The 24,473-nt window shown below is 35.9% G+C and overlaps 3 protein-coding genes across 3 annotated transcripts in view; 1 reads left to right on the top strand and 2 right to left on the bottom strand.

Moving 5' to 3' along the window:
* The window catches only part of LOC113518886 (high-affinity choline transporter 1), a 43,723-nt gene that overhangs the window by 11,201 nt on the left and 8,049 nt on the right, over positions 1-24,473 (bottom strand). Inside the window, exons 5-8 of the mRNA XM_026903911.3 lie at positions 15,434-15,732; positions 15,178-15,307; positions 14,735-14,933; positions 14,066-14,200 (exon numbers count right to left, since the gene is read on the bottom strand). Coding sequence (XP_026759712.1) covers positions 14,066-14,200; positions 14,735-14,933; positions 15,178-15,307; positions 15,434-15,732 — 763 coding nt within the window. The remainder of the gene's footprint in view (positions 1-14,065; positions 14,201-14,734; positions 14,934-15,177; positions 15,308-15,433; positions 15,733-24,473) is intronic.
* Positions 293-3,062, bottom strand: LOC128200368 (uncharacterized). The gene is made up of 2 exons (XM_052893581.1): positions 2,952-3,062; positions 293-2,427 (listed from the first exon to the last, which is right to left on the bottom strand). Exon 2 carries the CDS (start codon positions 2,420-2,422, stop codon positions 551-553), a length of 1,872 nt encoding a protein of 623 aa, XP_052749541.1. The 5' UTR covers positions 2,423-2,427; positions 2,952-3,062; the 3' UTR covers positions 293-550.
* LOC128200369 (uncharacterized) lies at positions 3,676-4,367 on the top strand. The gene is made up of 2 exons (XM_052893590.1): positions 3,676-3,806; positions 3,916-4,367. Exons 1-2 carry the CDS (start codon positions 3,746-3,748, stop codon positions 4,260-4,262), a joined length of 408 nt encoding a protein of 135 aa, XP_052749550.1. The 5' UTR covers positions 3,676-3,745; the 3' UTR covers positions 4,263-4,367.

Raw genomic sequence — 24,473 nt, 5'->3', positions numbered from 1 at the left:
AGAGGCACCCAAGCAAACGACTTTTGTACAAAGTCTCCCTGTGGTAATATTTTATAACTTACACGACTAAAGCCACGGCAATGAACTAGTTGATAATAAAATAGTAATTTCAGTATTTATTATAACACCGAGACTATATAATTTTAATACCTATCTTGGCAGAAATGAGTGGTGAGCCTAGATAGACGACTACTTAACATAATAAGATACAGCAAGGCCTAATTTTACGATGCTCCGAATATGCACGTTTATAGCGTACGTTCGTTCACGACTGCGCGGTATGTTGCGACTAGAGATGGGCAATCCACCTGGGTGGGTTTAAAGTCTGGTGGGTAAAAACCGGGTGTTTTGGGTTTATTGGGTTTAAACCCCATAAACACCCAAATTTTTGGGTGTTTATGATTTTGTACTTCATCATCGTCATCTCAGCCGCAAGACGTCCACTATACTGGACATAGACAATATTATTATGCAGCCTACAGAATAAAAAACTTTTAATTTGATTTTGAGTTTATTAAGAAAGAGATGAAAGTAAAATGTAAAACTACAGTCAATCACTGTCAGATTCAGAGTTATTACAAGCGATGAATTGTATAGGTTCGATAGGCTCTATTTCGTCTAAACTGTTATGTTCATTTACTTGCTCAATGAAAGCTTCTAAGGTATTTTCTTCATTAAACTGAATGTCCTCGCATTCAGCTTTATGTTTAAGATTCCAGTTATAACAAATGAATGAAATTTTTTCAGTTCTTTCAGTTGTAAGTCGATTTCTTTTGTTATTATGTATGTAGCCTTGGATACTAAAGGAACGCTCAGTGGCTGCCGAAGTACAGGGAGCTGATAGAATACGAATCGCTACTTTGCTTAACTCAGTGGAACCACAAATACCTTTCCACCATATTAGGGGCTCAATGCTATCTAATGAGCTCCATACAAATCCTCTGGCCCAAAAGTTTTCTTTAGCTTTATAACACGCCAAATCTGCCATTACATTTGACAAACTTAAGTGTTGGCTTAAATTGTAGATAAACTCCATACCCTTAAGTTCTTCCTCTTGAGTAAGTTCGACTCCTAGAGTCCTGGGGTCTAGAATATATGCTGCAAAATGTATTGGCCTCATTGCCATATTGCATCTTGAAGATACTGATGTTAGAATCTGCTGTTTGCTTTCTTCGCTCAATGTCGAAATCTCATTTAATGCAAAACGTATCTTAGCTTGTACATCTCTAAATGTAATGTATGTGCGATGCAAACGATTCTGGTCGCTCTCTAAGTAAAATATGCTTTCAGTGACTGGTTCCAAAATACTTATACATTCCCCTGTCTTCGTCCAGAAATCATCACTTAGAATTAAATCTTTAATATCTCTTGAAATTACCACATCTTCTCTAACTGTTAATATTTGCAAAGCTATCTTATTTGCTTTCAAACTTTTTAACGAAGTAACATGACTTCCCCATCTTGTAGCACAAGGCAATTTTAGTGTTTGTGTAGAATCTTCACCCTGCCTTGATTTTATCAACAAGGAACTTAATCGTTGACTCCTTTTAACAGTTTTTATTATATTTATGGCTTGCATAATAAACACAGTTACTTCTTGTATCTTTACAATATCTTGGCACAACAAGTTAAGGATATGTGCACAGCAACCGAGAGGAACAACATGTGGATATTTGAGTTTTGTTAATTCGAATGCCTTTTGTATATTTCTAGCGTTATCGCCAATAAGTACAAGAAACTTATTTGCTCCATACACTTTCATTACTTTTTCAACTTCTTGGCTAAGGTATTCACTAGTGTGAGGATTACTTTCTGTATTCAAACTTTTAACGTATGCAGGTTGAGGTTTTGATATAAGAAAGTTTATTATTCCTTCATTTCTTAAATTAGACCAGCCATCGCACTGAAGGTGTAAGTAACTACAAGCATTTAGTTCCTCATTTAACTCAAAACGCATTTCTCTATATATTTTATCTAAGTATTTTGTCGCTAAAGCTTTACGTGAAGGTATTTTAAATTTTGGTTGCAATTTTTCGAAAAATTGTATCCATAAAGGATGTTGCACCATCGATAATGGCGTCCCTGTTACAAATATAGCTCTCGCTAATTCTGTTTTTATATGATCATCGGTGTCTTGAAACTCAGCATTTATTGTAGTGTTAGCAGACGACGAGGGGCTTATAAAAGAATCATTTGTCTCTATCTCTGACAGTCCAGACATTTTGGTTTTGGACGAGCTATCTTTTATAAGTTTCATAGAGTCTTTTAATGTTTCTGGAGATTTTGGACAAGTGATAAGATGTTGAAGCATTTTGGCAGCATTACTGAATTTGTAGACCTTATTACAAAGCTTGCAAGAAACAGACTTGTTTGGTAAAGTACGGTAGTGCTCCCATATGCGTAAATCTTTAGGTCTCCCCATTGAACCTAAAAAAATGAACGATGATTAGTTGGTCTGACGAAAATTCAACAATAGAGTGCCTATTTTTTTACAATGATTATTTCTTGTTATTTACAATAAATTTATTAAAAAAATAATAAAATAAATACAAAAAGCCTTTGTAAAATTACATCTCCTCGGAGGATTAAACGCAGACGCTAGTTTATTATCGTATTGTTCTGTATTTTTCTCAGCAACTTCTTTAATTCGATTAGGTACTTACGCATATTATGTTAAAAATAAATATCTAGTACACATCTTAGGCTATCCACCATTATTATCCAATGACGACTCTCAGCTAACTATGCACTATCATCCAAAATAAACGTGTATGGAAAATTTTATCCCAGTCGGTTGAGGATTGAGGATAATTGCATCAACATACGAACATACCTACATACTTTTATTTACATAACGCAAGCTAAATAAAAGCTTGTAATAATACATCTAATTTTAAGTTAAAATTGTTAAGTGATCATGATATAATTGTATCATTCAAAAATCCACTTACCTTTAATTATTTCTTGTTAAGTATAAATATTATTTCAAATCTGCTCCCTTAATATGCACTTTTTTACTGCTTTTCCTACCTAACACGTTACCAGGAAGTCACGTTACCAGAGTCAGAGTAATAGTGAACACGTTTGACAGTGATTGTCGTCGCCTCATATTCAGCGTCGACGAATAGGGGAATCCCCAGTCATAATGTATTGCATGCGTGGCGGTCTTACTTCAAATCCATAAACAAAGAGATAATTACAGAACTCGATACTAGATGGCGCTGTTTTTGTTTGAAGAAAGTTTGCGGGCTAAAATACATAGAATTTCATCAATGACTTCCACAAAGAACAACATTTCTGTTTTTTCTAAGTCCGTATCTCTTCCGTATATTTCATAAGATATAAGCTTGGGCTACATTGTTATGCAACGTGATTTTGTCGCTGTCTTGCTAGCAGGGTTGACAGATATACGATTTAAATCGTACTCATACTATTATTTCTCTATTTTTTAATGTACGATCGTAAAGATTATGATCGTAATTCGCACAAAAACATACGACTTTTTGGTTACCTGGCAACATTTTTATTATGAAACGAACATGCTCACATCATCAGTCACATGCAACAATTTATTGGGGATTTCCCCTTCACATCTGGCAGTCCTGCTTGCTAGAATATAGGTAAGTCAGCCACAGTTACTGACGATCGATATTTAAAGGGTATTGTTTTTGTGCTAAATATTTCATAAAAACGTTATTTAATACTTTGTGGATTATTAATTTAGTTGATAATCACTGGAAGTAAAATGGATGCTAATTTGAGAGATCAAGATCTTCGTATAAAACAGTTAATAAAAGAAAATCTACGTAAGTACTCTTTTTATACCTAGGTAGGTAAGGTATAATAAACACAAAAGGTACTTAGATCGCGTGTGTTCGAAGCATTTATTCTAATAAATTTAATTTAAAATTGTAGAAAGAAAAAAATGTCTGCCAAGCCGTAGCCGAAGTCGATCTCCAAATATATTTGGCGATAGTGAGACCCAGTGTCCAGATGATTTACCCAGCGTCGTCGCAACAAAGAAAAAAAACGAGGATAAAGTAAAAGAAAATTTACTGAAAGAAGAAACAAACTGTTCTAAATGCTTAATTTATGGAGAAGAGGATAAAAGAAATGAGTATTTCGGACTGTTAGTGGCTCAAGAATTTAAATATATACGGCCATGTGTGCGAACGAGGTGTTATGAAGAAATTTTAAAGTATCTACGGGAAGCAAAAGGCCAACATGTTGATCAACTGCAACATGAAAACACTGAAAATTAATTACTTTCATTTTATTATATATAGATTTTTAAAATTTCCTGAAATATTATTAGTTAACGTTTTATTTAATATTGTAGAATTGATCAATACAATTTATAAAAATAATTTATTGGTATTACTTACATATTTTCAAAAAAATACGTAAAAACCTATTTTTTTGGGTGATTATGGGAGTTTATGGGTGTTTATTGGGTTTTTACCAAAGCACCGGGTTTAAACCCGGTGCTTTGCCCATCTGTAGTTGCGACACAGTCTCCCTTCGAGCACGACATCGTTTGCGACCCACTCAGAGATGGCATAATCCAATCCTGCTGCCCCTGGACTACACTTTTAATAACACCCCTAGAAAAAGTCATTAATTAGGGTTGTGCCATGTGGATTGCTGGATTCTCCAATTCCCGTCTAACGGTATTGGACAATTTTTCCTGACGTCACAATCCCACTGTTCAGTTTTAACCTCGAATTTGAACTTTACTGATCAGGCATATAGCCGATATTGGTCCCCCTGCCAATACGTCATATCATGAGAAATTATTGTCGATAGCTCATCTTCCCTGATCTAATTATTATCGGATGCTCACCACTCACGTCATGTATTTCGAGAAAATAACTTTTTTTTTTTTTAATATTACATCTGGAATCAACAACTTATATCTAGAATAACTAAAAATATTATATTTGCACCATACATTACGTAATTACAGATTCCCAATTTGTATACCAGACAATATTATGTTTATTTTTGGAGGGTAGGTTAAATTAAATAGAAAAAAATCTATAGAGGTACTTATTTGTATAAATATAATAATGAGTAGGGATAATATTTATATTACTATATGTATCACATCTCCATATTTAGAACTAACGAAATTTTTCATCGTGCCTCCCACCAAATTGTTTATAATTACTCCTCTCCATCCAAAGGTTACCTGAAAGAGATCGCTCTTAGCGATAAGGTCGCCCATTGTTTTCTCACTGTGATTATTTCTTGTAATTATTTATATCTATAATAAGTTTACTATTGTAATCTTTTGGAGGAAACAATTAAGAGTATCTATCTATCTATCTATTTGAAACGTCGCATATATTTAAAAAAATCAATAGACATTGTACCAATTGACGTCTATTGGCTGTCACCACATACAAGAGGTGAAAGGCCAACCTGATTGTTATTACAAGTTACAAAAAATTATTGTAATAAAAAAAACCAACATGAAATTGATTTGCAATTGGCGAACTTATTTATTATACAACGTATCATTTATTTTTATCATTATTCTTTACTCCATTTCACAAACAGGATTTCCATTTCGAAATTCGACCCGACTGAAGGAAAAGCTTCGCCTTCGCAAAAAAACTGCGTGGAATTTCCTCGGCAATAACTTATAATAAATACATTTTAAACCAAATTGAGTTGTTATTGATAATTTGAAATTCAATTAAGTATCTACTCGTCGGAACATCGTTTCTTAAATCATAATTGATCAGCAATTTGGGCCAAATATCGTAATATATATTTACTCTTGCAATACAGACTCATATAGCTTGAAAGTGTCATATATTTTATAATCACTATACACTTGCTATACAAGTGTAGATGGTATACTGATACTCAAATTTTACTGCAGTCTCAATCAGTTACTAGGTCAGGGGGTTAAAAGAGGTATGGGTAATAGGAGGAAGTGGGAGAGACTACCAGTATGGGGTTACAATCGATCGGAGATTAATACCCAATCACTGGTACGGTCACACAGAAATATTTATTAATTGCACTCTAAAAATTTTGATAAATAAATAAATAATAATACATTTATTGTCATTCTTTACAAACATACAGAAGTTATAATGTACATATATTAATTAATTATTGTGCAGTATCCGTACTTCAAATGTTAATCTTAACCAATTTTTGTTTATTATATTTGTTTAAAAATCAAATGGACGTTTAAAATATATCTTAAATAAATTGAGGCCTCAGTTAAAAAGAGAGAATAATCTTACCAACTTAAAAAATACATTATCGAATTACGTTCAGAATTGGCGAAAATTCCGTATAATATACACACAAAATAGACTAAAACTTTGGTTCGCAAAATAAAAATTATGTTTATCATGACATCAATTATTTATATGGAACCGTCACGAAAGGAAATCCTACTAAATCCAAAATAAATTGGTTCAAGATCGGAAAATGTCGTATAACGTACACACAGGACAATACAGGCAAAATAGGAATCTCTACCTTTTGAATTAAATTAAAAAATGTAAAGCATGTATATGTAGAGAAGTAATGTAACATTCATCATAACAGTCTTTTACTGTCCACTGCTGAACATAAGCCTTCCCCATAAGGGGAGTTTTATCAGTAGTTGCCACGATTAGCAGGCGGATGGCAACCGTAATTAGATTTTAGATTAGATTAGATTTGTTTATTTGCCAGAACATTGTTTTTTAAAGATATTAATCCATTGTGAAGTACAAATGTTCGCCTTATATTCTAAAGCATGCAAAATCATTTAGATGTTTTAAGAGGAACACTGCTGCCCATCCCCCAGTCGCTTCTTACGACACCCTCGAGAAAGAAAGCTGTGACCAATTCTATGCCGGGACCACACGGCCAATGTAACATTACTGCCAGGGGGGAAAGGGATTGTTAGCAATGGAGTTTGACAGTCCCATTGCTAGCAATATGCCCTATTAGGTCGACCTCCACGTGGTTCCCCTTGGAAACCATCGTGAACAATTCTTGTTGAATTCGTCACGATGGGCTAACTGGCCTGCTTCATCCTCATCTATCAACTGGCGGGGCACCAGTGAAGGTGCCCCGCCGGTGTATACCGAGAGCGCGGGTGGGGATACCATTCCATTATCACCCATTAAAAAAAAATATTACTGCCAGTTTTAATTGTACAATTTATATGTTCTTTTTTGAGGTAATTATAAAATGTATGAGCATTATGAACTCGTGAAACGATCAGTCACACCGGTATACAGATTATTTGCAATGATCATGAAATTATCCGGCGGGATCCACAGAGGATCATATCCCACGGAACTATGTCAATGGCTCGCACGTTCTCGAGCGGGCACATAATGACGCGATGTGCCAATTCACCATTAAAATTATATGGAATCTGTGGTACCATTAAGTGTGGCGGTGCGGGGCAGGGGGAGGCGAACTATTACTGCTTGCGACACCAACATCGTGTTTGACTAATGCGAAATAAATCGTCATTGAAATGATTTAGCACCTTAACAGCTTAGTTATGGCTTGATCATGATAGCTATCTATTACACAAGCTACTGTTATAATCAATTTAAAAAATTTAAATTACATAGTATTTTATGTAGCAACGTTTGTGCAAATCAGACACTAGAGTCTTAGCAAACAACGATCCATGCATCGTCGTTTGACAGACAAAGATCTGGCATAAAGAACAGACCTCCTCAAAAATACTCCTACTAGACATCACAGTGGGTAAATCTTAACCTCCTTATGCTGTGTTTTGGTTTAAAGTGTGGGATATGGCGTGAATTTACAGGGTACAGAGGAATAACACCTGAGTCCTCAGGAATGGCAACGCATGGGGTGTATCATGGGCGAAACAATACTGTTTCGCATAACATAACAGAGTATACACTCTGTTATGTCCATGGTACTGCTCATGTCTATAGGCGACGGTTACCACTTTACATCAGGTGGGCCATCAGCTTGTTTGCCATTCTAAGTTTTATAACAAATAAAAAATAAATGTCACGAGTGGGGGGAAAGAGATTGTTGGCAATGGAGTTTGATAGCTCCATTGCTAACAATATACCTTATTAAGTCGACCTCCACGTTCCCCCTGGAAACCATCGTGAACAATTCTTGTTGAATTCGTCACGATGGACTAACTGACCTACTTCATCCTCACCTATCATCTTTCACTGGTGCCCCGCCGGTGTATACCGATAGCGCGGGCGGGCCTACCATTCTATTATCATCCATTAAAACAATTTGAAAAACTCTATCCACTGATAAAAATCACAAAACAATGACATATCTATCGTTTTTTCTTAAGCCGTCATGATCATCATTATAAGAAATCCTTTAATGCATTTGCATATTTTTTTATGGATGATAGTGGAATGGCAATCCCCACCTGCACTATCGGTATACAATAACAGGGTATCAGTAAGGAGTGATAAGTGAAGATGAAGCAGATCAGTTAGCCCATCGTGACAAATTTAGCAATGAGTCAATCACAATTATTTTCATAGGGAACCGCGAAGAGGTCCACCTGACAGGGTATATTGCTAGTAATAAGGTTGTTAATTACCATTACATACATATATACTTTATAGCTCTCTTCCAATCTCTCCTATTGGTGCTCTTTGGATGCATAGAAAACAATCGCTTAGCTCAGGCTTCGTCTGACCTGTTCATCTAATGAGTGTTCTACCGCGGAGTTTAATACTTTTGAATATTCTTTGCACTATGAGACGAACATATTTTTACCACGAAATGGCCGTAAAGGTGAGAATATGTAGTTAGACATTCTTAGATATGGATAATACATACAGTTCCTAAATTAAAGACTGGTTGGTACAGAACTCTATGCAAATTTTTTTCTAGCAGAAGCAGTGCAGTAGTGTACATTATATGTAGGTAGGCATTATATGTAGTAGGGTTTACATTGGACGTTATATTTCGATAATTTCTTTTTTCAAATGTTAAGAAAAGAAACGGCGCTTTCATATATTTTATTAAATGTTATGGAACTTTATTTTAAACTTAACTTGTTACCTCATACAATCTCTTGACATTTTCCTATGTTAGCAATCAAAGAACAGCGACGTCGCTATGATTTACATTGGCTAGACAGATGAATATAACTCCAAAGAAGTTTACCTAGATCGTATATCCATTTTAAGTTAATAAACTGTAAAAAATATCTACACCTTCCTCGATCGTGGCTCTGTAAAAGGCTATTTCTGTGAAGCTGTCGCATTTATAATGAACGTTCGGCTTACCGGTAAAGTAACATCTTGTATGTTGTCAAGTACTATTTATAATATCTTATTTATTTATTTATTCTTTATTGACCATATTACAAAAAATGTCTGGTACAAAAGGCGGACTTAATACTGTATAACATTCTCTACCAGTCAATCTTTGGCCAAACAGAAATTTAATTATGTGGTGAAAAAAATTTAATATCTTCCCGAATAAGGAAATAAAGTAATGTACAGTGGTACCCGGCACTTTGGTTGTTTTGTTTAAGAGAGGGACCGGCTGAAAACCAGCGCTGTGCAGCTGTTCACATTGCGCTGGGACACTCACAGCATCCGCTGAGCCGGTTCCTTTTGCCGGGTGTGGGACACTTTTTGTATATGTTATTTATATTTTATATTGTAAGTTTACTGGCAATAAATGTTTCTATTCTTTCTATTCTATTCATAAAACCAGAGTTTTTCAAAATACAACAAAATTATTTCATCTTATCTTTGATTAAACAATCAAATATTCTGCATTAACAATAATAAAAATACGATTGCATCTCGATTTAACAATATTAAAAAAAACTACGTCATGTCTTCGCGTACAAAATACCAACAAAGTTTAATGGAAAAAATTGTCTACGAAACAGGAACATAGTCTTACATTGACAAACTCGCAAAGAACTCGCTAAACGAACTTTGAAAAGGATTACGATCGGAATTTGGCTACGTTATTGGATCCAAAATTAGAATATCCTAGTCAGAAGGACTAAAGCGATCGATATAGCCCGAGACAATGTACCTTGTCTATGGTTACAGTCCACGCGATAATCGACAAGGAACGAAATGATGTCTATGATTAAAAATAATAATTGATAAGTAGGTGCAAAGTATATAAATTAAAAAAAAAGTAAATTTATATGGGACTGATTATAGATTTTTTACCCATAATCTTTTTAGACTCCATATTTTCGCCACTCTATTATTTAGGAGCTGCTGATACCAAATCACATTCTACTGGGGCTGATGATAAGGAGATTATCACAAATAATGTACCTAAAGTATTTAATTTATTAATTAAGGAATAAAGAGATTACTGCCTTATCTCACCCTACCTCTATTGGTCTAAATTAAAAAAAAATAAGTTTCTCAAGTGACCATTCCATACACAGACGAATCTAAGACCGCATTCGTTAAAATTCGTCAACTCATTTAAACTAGATTGTAGATTACAGAATATAGGGTATATATTCAAGACATAGGTCCGAATACGTATAAAGAAACATATTTAGTATATACATACATATCTGTCACGCCTGTCTCCCATTACGGTAGGCAGAAACAATGGAACGCCAAATGCTTCGATTCAAACAAACCTCTTCAATCTTTTTATACACACTCGCCAGTTACGGGTATTTTTACATATTTAGTGTTATAAATAATACTGATCTCAATGTATTTACATTGTTAAAAAAGGTATAGGTAAGGTATAAGGTATTCAGCCAAAAAGTTGATAAAATTGCCAATAATACTTGTATACAAATACTGATATAGTATATATTGTATTCTAATTCCCCATTTCCTACACGTCAATCAATTTAACTTACCTCGTTATCTGTCGGAAAGTTATTCGCGCGGAGAGACGTTATGAAAGTCGACAGCAGCTCGCTAGCTCTTCGCTCTAACAACGTCAATTATGAGCAAACGCTTGTGCGTAGATACCTATTGGTAATTTGATAATATTACGGAACACGTGGCAAACTGTCATCACGAAAAATTCTATATATTTAAGGCCACCATATTTATTTTTCGCGACTTTGCCACTATATAAAATACTAGCGACCCGCCCCGGCTTTGCACGGGTGCACGTTACATCGCATCAAATTGGAAACCTCTAAAATTATCAGGGTTTCTCTACTGTATTATGCATTTATTATACATATAAACCTTCCTCTTGAATCACTCTATCTATAAAAAAAAACCGCTTCAAAATCCGTTGCGTAGTTTTAAAGATTTAAGCATACATAGGGACGGACAGACAGCGACAGCGACTTTGTTTTATACTAAGTAGTGATTCTATATTTTTAGATAAAATATAAACTATCCAAATCTCATTCAAATTAGTATCTGCGTAAAAAATTAACAAATATCTATCTTCACCAAATTTCATATTTATAATATATAATAATCTCGTAATAGGACCTTCATATAGGTTATAACACTCTCAAAGAACTGACCGTATGGTATTTGTTATGCAACTTAGAATGGCAAACAAGCTGACGGCCCACCTGATAGAAAGTGGTAACCGTCGCCTATAGACATGAGCTGTACCATGGACATAACAGAGTATACTATTACGCCCATGATTCCCCCCATGCGTTGCCATTCCTGAGGACTCGGGTGTTATTCCTCTGTACCCTGTAAATTCACTGCCGATTAAAGCTACATAAAGATTACCTTTGTCTGTCATCATGGCGTATTGAGAAACAACAACTCTAATAATCAACACAAATGTAACGACGTCTCTTACCATTCAATCATCATACATATTGCTCCAAATTTAGACATTTATTTATTTACAACTACCTCTTTGCCCGCTACATCATACGCGTGGTTTTCAGAAATAAGCAAATCAATGAAATAGACGAATTCAAGATGGCGTATCAAAATAAAACATTTACCAGATATTAATGTAAACCTAAAGTAAACTAATGTAAAGTTGATAAAAATGTCAGGTATACATTGTAAACCGCATTCAATTTTACCCAATAGTTTTTACTTGATGCCGGAGCAAACATGCAGTCAGACAACATTTATAAAAATTATTGTTTTGTCATCTATTAGTCTTATTAAGACCACTTATATTATTTTTTCTAAAATATCTCCCATGTACAGACATCTATTATCGCTGTGGATGTCCTGGCATAGAATAGGCCACCGTTACCTTTTCCGTGGGTACCATAAAAGACGATAAAGGGACAGCGAGGGATGAGCAGCAGCGTCCCTATTAAAACATCAAAACCTAACTGCGATTGCCGGGGGGAAAGGGATTGTTAGTAATGCAGACTGAGAATCAAATTGCTAGCAATATACCCAACCAGGTCGACCTTCTCGCGGTTCCCCCTGGAAACTATCGTGGTTAATTCCTGATGAATTCATCATGATGGGCTAACTGGCCTGTTTTCATTCTCATCTATCACCCTTCACTGGTGCTCCGCCAACGTATCCCGTTAGCGCAGGCGGGGTTACCATACCGTTTTCACTCATCAAAAAAAAAACTGCGATTGCCAACCCGCCTGCCAACTACTGGCAAAACCCCCCAAAGGGAAAGCTTATGTTCAGCGGTGAACAGTTAAAGGCTGACATGATGACGATATGACAGACGTCATCTACCTACTATTTGAATATATTAGTAAAATATATGTACCTATGTAACCAAAAAACGATACCACTCTTTCGTTAACAGTCGCATTTAAATACTCGTATGTATAAGGTGTGTCAACATTAAAAATATAATTGCGCCAAACAAGATTCCCGGGGGAAGGGATTGTTAGTAATGGGGAGATTAGTCCCTATCGCTATCAATATACCTTATCAATTCCACCTCCACGCTGTTTCCCCTGGAAACTATCGTAACTAATTTATCGTTGAATTCGTCACGATGGGCTAACTGAGGGAGGGACCAGAGGGAGACTTTGTACAAAAGTCGATTGCTTGGGTACCTCTGTCCCATTCGTATTTCAACCGTGAAGCAGTTGTGTTTGCACAGCTGTGTTTCGGTTTGAAGGGTGGGATATGGCGTGAATTTACTGGGTACAGAGGAATAACACCTGAGTCCTCAGGAATGGAAACGCATGGGGGTTATCATGGGCGAAACAGTATACTCTGTTATGTCCATGGCACTGCTCATGTCTATAGGCGACGGTTACCACTTTCCATCAAGTGGGCCGTCAGCTTGTTTGCCATTCTAAGTTGTATAAAAAAAAACCGACCTGCCTTTTCATCCTCACGAATCATCCCTCACTGGTGCCCCGTCAGTGTATACCAAGGCAGGGTTATCATTCCATTATCATCCATAAAAAAAAAACAAGATTCCCACTCACAATATTGAATCCTTGAAATGTTTATAAAGTCTATACAAATTGCAAATACCTGCGCCCAATACCGTCTGGTATTTTTGTTAACCCTCGTTACGTTTGAAACTTCGGACTGAAAGCCGGGTCCAGTCAATATAGACAAATGTGCGGTGACATTTCACAGTATGTGACCGGTGAAGGTTACAATAAATTAATCATTAGGTGTACCCGGAATATTTTTGTTCCAATTTTATGAAACCTAATACTCAGTATTGAATAATTACGCAAAATTTTGCAGGTAAACTTACAGGTACAGTCAGATTCTTTATTCCATTTACAAATTCACTGAATTTTTTAAACATAAAAGAACATAGGTACAAGGAAAAAGAAACACCAGAGATGTTTTCTCGAACACTCAAGTTATGGAATGAGCTTCCTGCCGAGGTTTTCCTAAGAGCCTACAGCATGGGGTTTATTCAAAAGGGGGGTAAAGAGATTTCTTCAGGGTCGGCAATGCGCGCGTAATACCTCTGGTATTACAGGCATTCATAAGCTACGGTAACCGCTTACTATCAGGTGGGCTGTATGCTTGTTTACCACTTCAGTGGTATAAAAAAAATACCCACAAAAATGGGTATAAAAAAAATAACAGAATCAAGAGCAGAAATGCAAACATCAAAACACTGCATCAACACCAAATATTTCGAGGTGACCTAAAGGATGATGGTAATAATGACTGTTACTCACCAAAGCCCGTATATGGAGGGGATGGTGAGTGCCATGACGGTAGATAGCACCCCCACAACCAGGATAGAGACGCGCATCACCCAGATGATCTCCATCTCGGAAGCGTTCTGCCTGAAGATCAGCTTGTACACGTTCCTGAACAAGCACATTCTTATTTCAGTTAAAAGTTATATCTTGTAAATATATGTCAGTACGTGGAGAGAAAATCCCGTGTGGTCCCGATATAGAATAGGCCATCTCTTCCTTTCCCATGAGTGTCGTAAGAAACGACTAAGGGAGGGCGAGGATAGACAACAGTGTCTTTCTTAAAACATCTCCAAAGCCTAACTGCGGTTACCAAACCGCCTGACAAGCGTGGCAACTACTGGAAAAACCCCCTTTAGAAGGAGGCTTGTGTTCAGCAGTAGACAGATAAAAGCTGATATGATGATGATGTAGTGAAGACAAGAAAACAGTTCTTATACTGCTTCAGCCAGAATGTTAAGATGATTTACATTATCGGAGTTCACGTGTAGCGCCTACAGAAAAAAGAGAATCAATAAAAAACCGTCCCCTTGAACCTTTTCCTGTAGTTTCAATTGGTCTATTAAATTGATTTAGCCTTGAAGACAAATCCCTCACTTCAATATATTAATAAATAATATGGGGTCTCCATTATTTGTGACTCACCGTGCAAACATAGACGACGCACTGAGAACGCTCGAGTCGGCTGAGGACATAACGGCCGCTGACACGGCGCCGAGGCCGAAGAACGAGACGAAGTCAGGAGTGAGGTGCTGCAGCACCAGCGGTAATATCATGGACGTCTGGTCGGAGGTCAGCTCCCCCGTTGGAGACAACTGGCCGTGGTATGCCGTCTCATTCCATGCTAGGGACAACATGATATTATAATTATTACTTTACTACATTGCAACAATTAACGTCGAAAATTTAATAAAGTATTAGAAAGAAAAAAAAAGAGAAAACATAGAAGAGTAGGTCAATAGGATCAACACATTGGGTCTCTATCTGCATCGACTTTGAGGAAAAGAGCATAACGCAAAATAATATACAGTCAATCAACACATATCTGTTAATAACTTGAAAGAAAATGCGCTCTAATGCAATATTACCGGTGGCCTTCGCAATGGCACCGATGAGGACTGGAGGTATGGCCATGAAGATGCACCCGATGGCTGCCACGTACGACAGAACCTGCGCCCGGCCTGCTGTCTTGCTGCTCAACACTCGCTGGAAGTATACCTAAATAACACACCATAATAATTAAAATGATTAGAAAACTATCCCACACAACCGATAATATTTCTGTATAAAGAAATCAAAATTAAATTAATGATTATTTTCAAAAAATTAAAAACACCAACAAACCTGCCATGGAATTCCACCAAACACCAGCAGGAGCCCATAATCCACATAGAACCAATAATATTCTGGATCAACCTTTCCTATCCAATCCACTTCCATGGAACTGAGTGGTTTGACATGTGGGTTCGCCCACGCAAATGGAATGCACATCCAGAGGCCGAGGAAGATGCAAAATAGCTGGATGACATCGGTGTACGCGACCGAGTACAGTCCACCGAACAGGGTGTAAAATACTGCCACACACGCGCTGAAGATGACCGACGTGCGGTGGTCCATGTCGATGATCACTGCCAGTGTAGCCCCTGCACCAAACAATTAAATGATATCAATTATTTTGACATGAAAATGGAATTGTAAATTTGCACCCCCATTCGCGCTATACGCTATACGTCGCAGTATACGTTGGCGGGGAAGTGAAGGATGATACATCATGACCAATTGACCAGGAATTATTCATGGTAGTTTCATATATTTTTAATATAATATAATAAATTTGAAAATCCCGATGCTAATGGTTTACATCGAGTTTTCCTCTTTTATTTCGCATGGAAAGAATTATTGTTTAATATAAACGTAAAATAAAATTTGAGCATTTTTATTTTTTATTTTGCATCTTTATTAAAGTACTATAAAATGGATGATAATTAAATATCTAAAAATATATATATATTTAGGTCTATTGTTTTTATTTTATTAAAAGTACCCGTAACCGGCGAGCGTGTATGAAAAGATTGATGAATGTGGAGGAAGCGAAAGAGGTTTGTTTGAATCGAAGCATTTGGCGTTCCATTGTTTCTGCCTACCCTAATGGGAGACAGGCGTGACAGATATATATGTATGTATGTATGTTTTTATTTATTAATAAAACACGGGAAAATTATATAAATATAGTTTGTACGGATTTATTATTACTTATTAAAAGGTTAAAATTAGGCGACCTGCTGAAGAAAGGTCAAATTAAAGTACCCGTAACCGGCGAGCGTGTATGAAAAGATTGATGAATGTGGAAGAAGCGAAAGAGGTTTGCTTGAATCGAAACATTTGGCGTTCCATTGTTTCTGCCTACACTAATGGAAGACAGATATATATGTATGTATGTATATATTATTAAATTCCAAATAAACTTTAAAAATGAATTAACGCTGTTTTCTTTCTTGATTAGATAAATGGATGCTCTGGATTATATGCTAAAGAAAGTATGGTTCCAAAATGTTTGTTAGTTGGCACGCTAGTTGGTTATGTAAACGGCTATTGCTTATCTATATATAAAGCTTATCGGTTTTATTTTTTGATCCGTGTTGTAAACTATTCCTTTATATTGCCTCTGATCCCTTCCTTTAAGATAAAAATAATTCTACCTATAGAAGTGTACATATATTTAACAATTATTTTCGCCTATTTATAAAATTTTAACCCTACAATTACACATATTAACAGAATTAAATTTAATTGTTTTTTATTATAACCAAATTAGACACTTAAGTTAAATGTCAGAAATGTTAGAAAACTTTAAGCCTGACCGCTTCTAGAGGGTCAGTGATACTGGAAATAACATTGCGTCCATTACACCTGACAGATATACGACGTCTAGAGATGTTAATTATAAATAAACACTCATATCTTCAATTGCAAAAGTAGTCAGGAATACATTACGATGATAAAATCCACCTGAATTTACATGCCACATTGTATTCCTTTCAAATTTTATATCAGACCAATACCCATAACCCATACGAGCCCATAACTTATTTCAAACCCATTTACATAACTAAACTCAGTAGAAACCATGCATTTTTTTTTATACAAGTTAGAATGGCAAACAAGCTGACGGCCCACCTGATGAAAAGTGGTAACCGTCGCCTATAGACATGAGCAGTACCATGGACATAACAGAGTATACTGTTTTGCCAATGATACCCCCCATGCGTTGCCATTCCTGAGGACTCAGGTGTTATTCCTCTATACTCAGTAAATTAACGCCATATCCCACCCTTCAAACCGAAACACAGCCATGCAAACACAGCTGCTTCACGGTTGAAACACGAATGGGACAGAGGTACCCAAGCAATCGACTTTTGTACAAAGTCTCCCTCTGGTAAAGTCTATTACAGCGGCAACGCACGTATAATTTTCCTAGTATTGCAAGCTTCTATAGGATACGGTAATTAATATACCTGGAATTCAGCACGATGGTTTCCAGGGAGGACCACGTCGAGGTCGACCTAACAATCCCTTCTCCCCAGTTAGTAATGTCAGTTGTCGTTATCGAGTCGACCTCCACACAGCCCCCTCGTTAACCGTTGTTAATTCCAAGTGAATTCACCACAATGGGCCAACTGACCTGGCTTCAATGTCCTCCATCATCACTCATGAATGCCTCTATGAAGTATATACATTCCTTATTCATCTCATTAAAAAAAAATATTCATCCCTACAATAAAGAAAATAAATATAAATTTTATTGCTGGTGGCTATTCAAAAGTGCCCCTTGCGAACTATTAAATGAAAAAATTGCTATTTGCAGTCGACGCGAGTTATCTATATTTCACGGTCGGGCTGGCCGCTAAGGGTCGCTCGATGGCATGATTTAATCATTTCCATTTACCAACGGTCCGCGGGGCGAATTTAGATTATCCAGAATATCAGTGTCAGTGAAGAATTTTTAGAATAATGTTACATTTTATGAAATAACAGTAACCCTTCCCTACATACATTTTTACTTTTATTATTACTCATTAAGTTTTAATAACAAAATTGCCGACGTCTGTATAATTAATTAAAAAAGCTAATGAAATAATAAAAAAGTTAATACATGTTAAAAATATTATATAATATAGAAAAATACAGTTTTGCACTGTGCGAGAATACAAGTGGACTGTATGTACGATAAGTTTTTTGAAAGATCTAAGAATGCGAAAACCGACAAGTTGTTTCAAAAGTACTACAAACTTAAAATGACTACCCATAGATTCAAACTTAGTTCATGAGAATGAAAACTTTACCCATCATTGATTATCGAAATGATAGTACCTTTTACAACATATTGGGTATATTGCAGATCACTCTCCATTACTAACAATCCCTATTAAGCATGCTAAAGTTACTTGAGATTACCTCGTAAATGTTATAAGAACTAAGGGTTTCAATCTTGAATCTTCCGACAGACGTTTCAATCTTGAATTGTCTTTTTAAATATTTAAGAACGACACGAGAACTTATCTTTTGCGTAGTTCTTTTTATAAAACAATAATATTAAATTCTAAAACTCATAATAAGGAAGAGATTAAGACAAGTTGACACATACAATTAAAAATAACTTTAATAATAATAACATTAATGATTTTATTGCATAACCGTGATTGTAACAAACTCAGCACTGGAATGTACAATAAAAGTAGGCACGAATTCATTTGTACATTTGGATCAGCATAAACATCTGTGTCTGAACTAGGTTATAAAACCTGTATCTCAGACAACAGCGCTCAACCCTCATTACATAGTATAATATTAGCTCAGAAAAATTTTACAACTACATATGGAATGTTAATTTTATATAAAGTTAATTAAACTAATTATAGCTATTAGTAGTTATGAAAATTGTGAAATGTGCTCCCTGTGTGTAGAGTGTAGTTTGAATGTACACGTATGTACACGGAAGTGTGCGTAAAATTATTTATATGTATACTGTAATATTATTTGAACAATTTGAAAGTTCAACTTGAATTTAATTATGCAATATTATAGAAATTAATATAATTCTAAATTATTTTTTTACGTTTCTATTTTTTTTTTATACAACTTAGAATGGCAAACAAGCTAACGGTCCACCTGATAGCAAGTGGTAACCGTCGCCTATAGACATGAGCGGTACCATGGACATAACAGAGTATACTGTTTCGCCCATGATACCCCCCATGCGTTGCCATTCCTGAGGACTCAGGTGTTATTCCTCTGTATCCAGAAAAATTCACGCCATATCCCACCCTTCAAACCGAAACACAGCCATGCAAACACAACTGCTTCACGGTAGAAACACGAATGGGACAGAGGTGCTCAAGCAAACGACTTTTGTACAAAGTCTCCCTCTGGTAAATTTCGTCTTGCCACTCTCGATTTCGACCCCAATTCAAAAAGTTCCAATTCTAAAATGACTCTACCAACTATAAAATATATCTTATTTTAGCAAAATGAATTCTACCGTACTCTATTCTATTCTGATTGTTGCGTGATGCCGTGAGCTAGGTAAAGCGATATCAAACTTTTACATTGGCAGAACTTTAAGCATTAATAATTCGGATTATTTTATTCATATTGTATCGTACCTTTATTTTGTTCGACTACGCTGGTTTCAGATATAATTTGAAACCAAGATAATGTGACAATTGTAAATTTTAAAACTAAATTTGTAAATCCTATGCAAATACCCTTTATTTATATCTATGAATGATAGTTAGTACTTTCGATATAGTAGGATATGAACCCGTTTACTATAGGTACCAAGTGACTTCTCTAATGACAGTGCAAAGGAGCAAAGTCTACCAGACGAAAAGATACCAGAGGAAGAGGTTATACAAAAGACCTTTGTATGGGCGCCTCTGTTCCATTCGCGTTTCTACCGTGAAGCAGTTTGCATGGCTGTGTTTCGGTTTGAAAGGTGGGCTATGGCAGTAAATTTGCAGGGTACAGAGGAATAACACCTGAGTCCTCTTGAATGACTACGCATAGGGGTATCATGTCAATTCTTTATTGTACACACCAGTTATAAGAATATTTATTATTTATAATATTAATAATTTACTATATGAATAACTTTCATATCATTCGACTACTAATTTCATTGAATATACCCTTGTACTAATATCTAAAATCATGCATCAGTAGAAGGTAATGTATGAGTCGGTTTTTTTGGTCGTCATTTGTTTTCATTATTCTCATTCATTACTAATTCGTAGAAGTATCAATTCAAATACCATTAGCGACTGGGTCGCAAGACATTTTACTTAACTTTTGGGCTGTTCCGTGGGTCGCAGCATAAAAATGGTTGAGTAACAATGCCTTATATCATTAAATAAAAAAAATAAAAAATGCTGTCAGATTGTGAACTTTTTGTAGATCTGAAAGAAGTGTTTTTTAAGGCTCTGTGCTACAAGACGGAGCAGTAGCGTTATCTCCCGACTCTAATAAACCTCTAGACGCGTCACAAAGGGATCCACACAAAAGCGACGCGAACCCTCGTGATGGATGACCCAAATCTCTTTTACTACTTACGTGGTACTATGAATCGTCGCGATAACTCTTAATCGCGTCGTGTACGTGTTTAGTGCACCATCCGAACGAGTGAATTCGGACAAACTGAGACGCGTAGAAATACGTAAACTAAGAATCCCATTGCTAGCAATATACCCAACCAGGTCGACCTCCTCGCGGATCTCCCTGGAAACTATCATGATTAATTCCTCACGAATTCATCATGATGGGCTAACTGGCCTGTTTTCATTCTCATCGATCACCCTTCACTGGTGCTCCGCCAGCGTATCCCGTTAGCGCAGAGGAGGTTAAATGATATGGTACCATTTTCACTCATCAAAAAAAAATTATGGAATAAGTTTATTAACTACTTCACAATAACAATTACGTAACACGTAATACTGTGTAATTATTTAATCTGTATTTATGTCAGCAACAAATACCACCCACGCCATCTAATGTTTCCCACCGCCCACGCGTTCCCTCGCCTCCCTCTAATTCATTATGTAGTACACAACCTGCAGGAAACTACCTATTTTACCATTCTAAAATAATCTCCCAAATGTATTGCTCTCTTATTATTATTAACTAGCTTTTGCCCACGACTACGTACGCGTAGATGTTGAAAATATATAACTAACTAGCGGCCCGTTTCGGCTTCTCACAGGTGGACATTTTTACAACATTTTAAAAAGTGGTTATTGTGACATAACGATAATAGTTGGACATAGAGTATCGCAAAGTTGTTTGTAGTTATTGATATTTTCTTCAATATTGTAGGACATACTTTTGTTCTATCACCGATAGTTTCCGCAGTGCACGCGACCAAAGATATTTTATAGCATCTTTTTACACCTTAAGTTACGTTATTAAAGTTTTAGTAACGACCCCTAATCTTTCTAGCAATAAATATAGTCTATGTTACTCAGGATGAATGTAGCTTTCTAATGGTGAAAGAATTTTTGAAATCAGCAAAGTAGTTTTTGTGTTTATTCATTACAAACATACATACACACAAAAATACAAATCTTTCCTCTTTATAATGTTAGTGTATGTGTAGATGTAGACTTTAGACGGTGTATCAAGATGAAAGATACACTCGATTTTAAGTGAAACCTTCAGAAATACAACGACGATAACTGCATCCGATTTGATGCAATTTCCTGATGCCAAAACAAACATACAGACTGACAAAAATTCCTAAAATATTTGTATTGGCTTCTGTTGCTCTTATAAGGACGCCCGATATCTATTTTTAACCGACTTCAAAAAAGGGAAGAGGTTTCTTAATTCGACCGTATATATGCTTTTTTATTCTTAAATACTTCTTACGTGGAAACATAGTCTAGTTACAAGTTCGTTGTAGTAGTAAGATTAGTTCATTTTATTACTACGAAGATAATAGCCTTTTTTTAATGGATGATAATGGAATAGTAACCATGCCTGCGTTAACGGTATACGCTGATGGGGAACCAGTGAGGGACGATAGGTGAGGATGAAAAGGTAGGTCAGTTAACATATCGTGATGAATACACATGGAATTCAACACGACAGTTTGCAGGAGATCGTAGTCCCTCGGTCGGAGTTCACCAAAAGCCAAACTGCGGTTGCCAACCTGCCTGCCAAGCATTACAAGTACTGGCAAAACCCCCCTTATGGGGGAGGCTATGTTTAGCAGCGGACAGTTAATGTCTAATACAACAATGTATTTTTTTCAACAAATATTCCACTGTGACGTTTTTAAGGGAACAATATGTCTACACCCTTTAGACATACTAAATATATTTATAACAAACGTTTATAAAAACAACTGCTATAAGAAAATTATTATTATAGAAGGCGTACGTGTTGCCATTTCCGTCGAAAAAACCAATTGACGGGAAAGGAAACTGCGCGCGATGGAATAAAAAAAGCTCACGCTGACAAAGCGTGTTGGCGAAGGAAGTATTTGATAGCCAATCAAAACAGCATGTAGGGACCTTTTGATGTTTCCTTTATGGATTGGAAACCCTTCATTTTAGGTACGCAAACGCTTTTAACCAAACACAAAAGAACTACAATTACCAGACATTTTAATCAGGAATCATTTCGAAAGTAAATAAATTTTTCAAGTTTACATTTCAAAATATATCATTGGTTCACAATTAATATTATTATAATTATTTCAAAATAATTTTTAATTCTATCACAAAGATGGCAAACAATCTTAAATCCGCATATTGTAAAATGGTTACTGTAATCCATGCAATACCACGGGAATCAAGGGCGCTTTGCCAACTCTAAAGAAACCTTATTACGCCCGTTTTAAAGAACCTTGTAGTTTCGAGGGAAGCTTGCGCAGGCAGCTTACTCCACAACCTAAGTTGTCGTGACAGGAAACTCCTCTGAAACCGCAAAGATGGATGATAATGGAATGGTAACCCCGCCTGCGCAAACAATATAAAGTGGCGGGGCACCAGTGAGGGATGATAAGTGAGAATGAAGCTGACTAGTTGGCCTATCGTGATTAACAATAAATCAATCACAATAGTTTCCAGGGGGAACCGCGTGGAGGTCGACCTGATAGGGTATATTGCTAGCAATGGGAATGTTAATTCCCATTGTTAGCAATCCCCTCTCCCCTTTATTTGAGGGTTACCGCATCTCCGATGTCTACGTACCTGCCCCGCCGCCCTGCCTTCACCGCGCCGACATACTGAATATTTTAGAGCTGTCTGCTCGCCTCTCTTAGCTTACAAAGAATGTACAACACCTATATTCCCCAGTCTAGATATAACTCGAAGACCTAGTAGTGTATATATATATAACAAGTAAATTTTTTTTTAAGAACATGTATATGTTACATTTAGTCAGAAACTTTGTCAATGCGGTAGAAACACGCAATGAACAAAGTGAAATACTTATGTTTTTTATATATGTATTATAAATTTTTTGTGTATGTCTATCTATTTTTGTACTGTAAGTAATGCAAATAAATTATACAATATATCTATTTAAAGTCGTTTGCTTGGGTACCTCTGTCCCTTTCGTGTTTTAACCGTAAAGCAGTCCCTTTCGAACGAAACAGAAATGTTTTAAAATTACATAATACATGTTTAAAATTAATAAAAATGTTAAAATATCATTCCTCTAGACTATAAGGATAAGATTTATGATAAACGAAATGTTAAGCTCCATTTACTGGCTCGATTTTGGTACGAACAAAAAGACGAAATTGAGTGCGAAAATTCGGATTTTCGTTTCATGGTGGACCACCAGTTGTGTTTGTATGACTGTGTTTCGGTTTAAAGGGTGGGCTATAGCGTAAATTTACAGGGTACAGAGGAATAACACCTGAGTCCTCAAAAATGGCAATGCATGAGTAGTATCATGGGCGAAACAGTATACTCTGTTATGTCCATGGTACTGCTCATGTCTACAGGCGACGGTTACCACTTTTTTCAGGTTACATCAGGTGGGCCGTCGGCTTGTTTGGCATTCTAAATTGTATAAAAAAAAAAATATATATTAGAATATTTTTTTTTTTTAAAACAATATTTATACAGATTTAAAAACAATCGTAACATATTTGTTTTTGAATGTTTTGATAATTTCTCAAAAACGGTGCCAAATAGAAAAATCATTTTATTTTTAATGTAATGTTCACATATTCGTAAACTGTATTTATTTTTGTAATCTTTTGATTACTGGTCTTTTTTCTCACGTTTTCGATCGTAATTAAAAAAAAAAACATCATAAAAATAAATAACAATCAGTTTTAAAAGATACAAATTATATGATACCTCACTTAAACTAG

Source organism: Galleria mellonella, unplaced genomic scaffold (assembly GCF_026898425.1).
Source record: "Galleria mellonella isolate WM207_F2 unplaced genomic scaffold, CSIRO_AGI_GalMel_v1 utg1812, whole genome shotgun sequence".
Classification (NCBI taxonomy): domain Eukaryota; kingdom Metazoa; phylum Arthropoda; class Insecta; order Lepidoptera; family Pyralidae; genus Galleria; species Galleria mellonella.
Note: the sequence above shows the minus strand (reverse complement) of the source record. Positions and strands in the feature narration are given on the sequence as shown.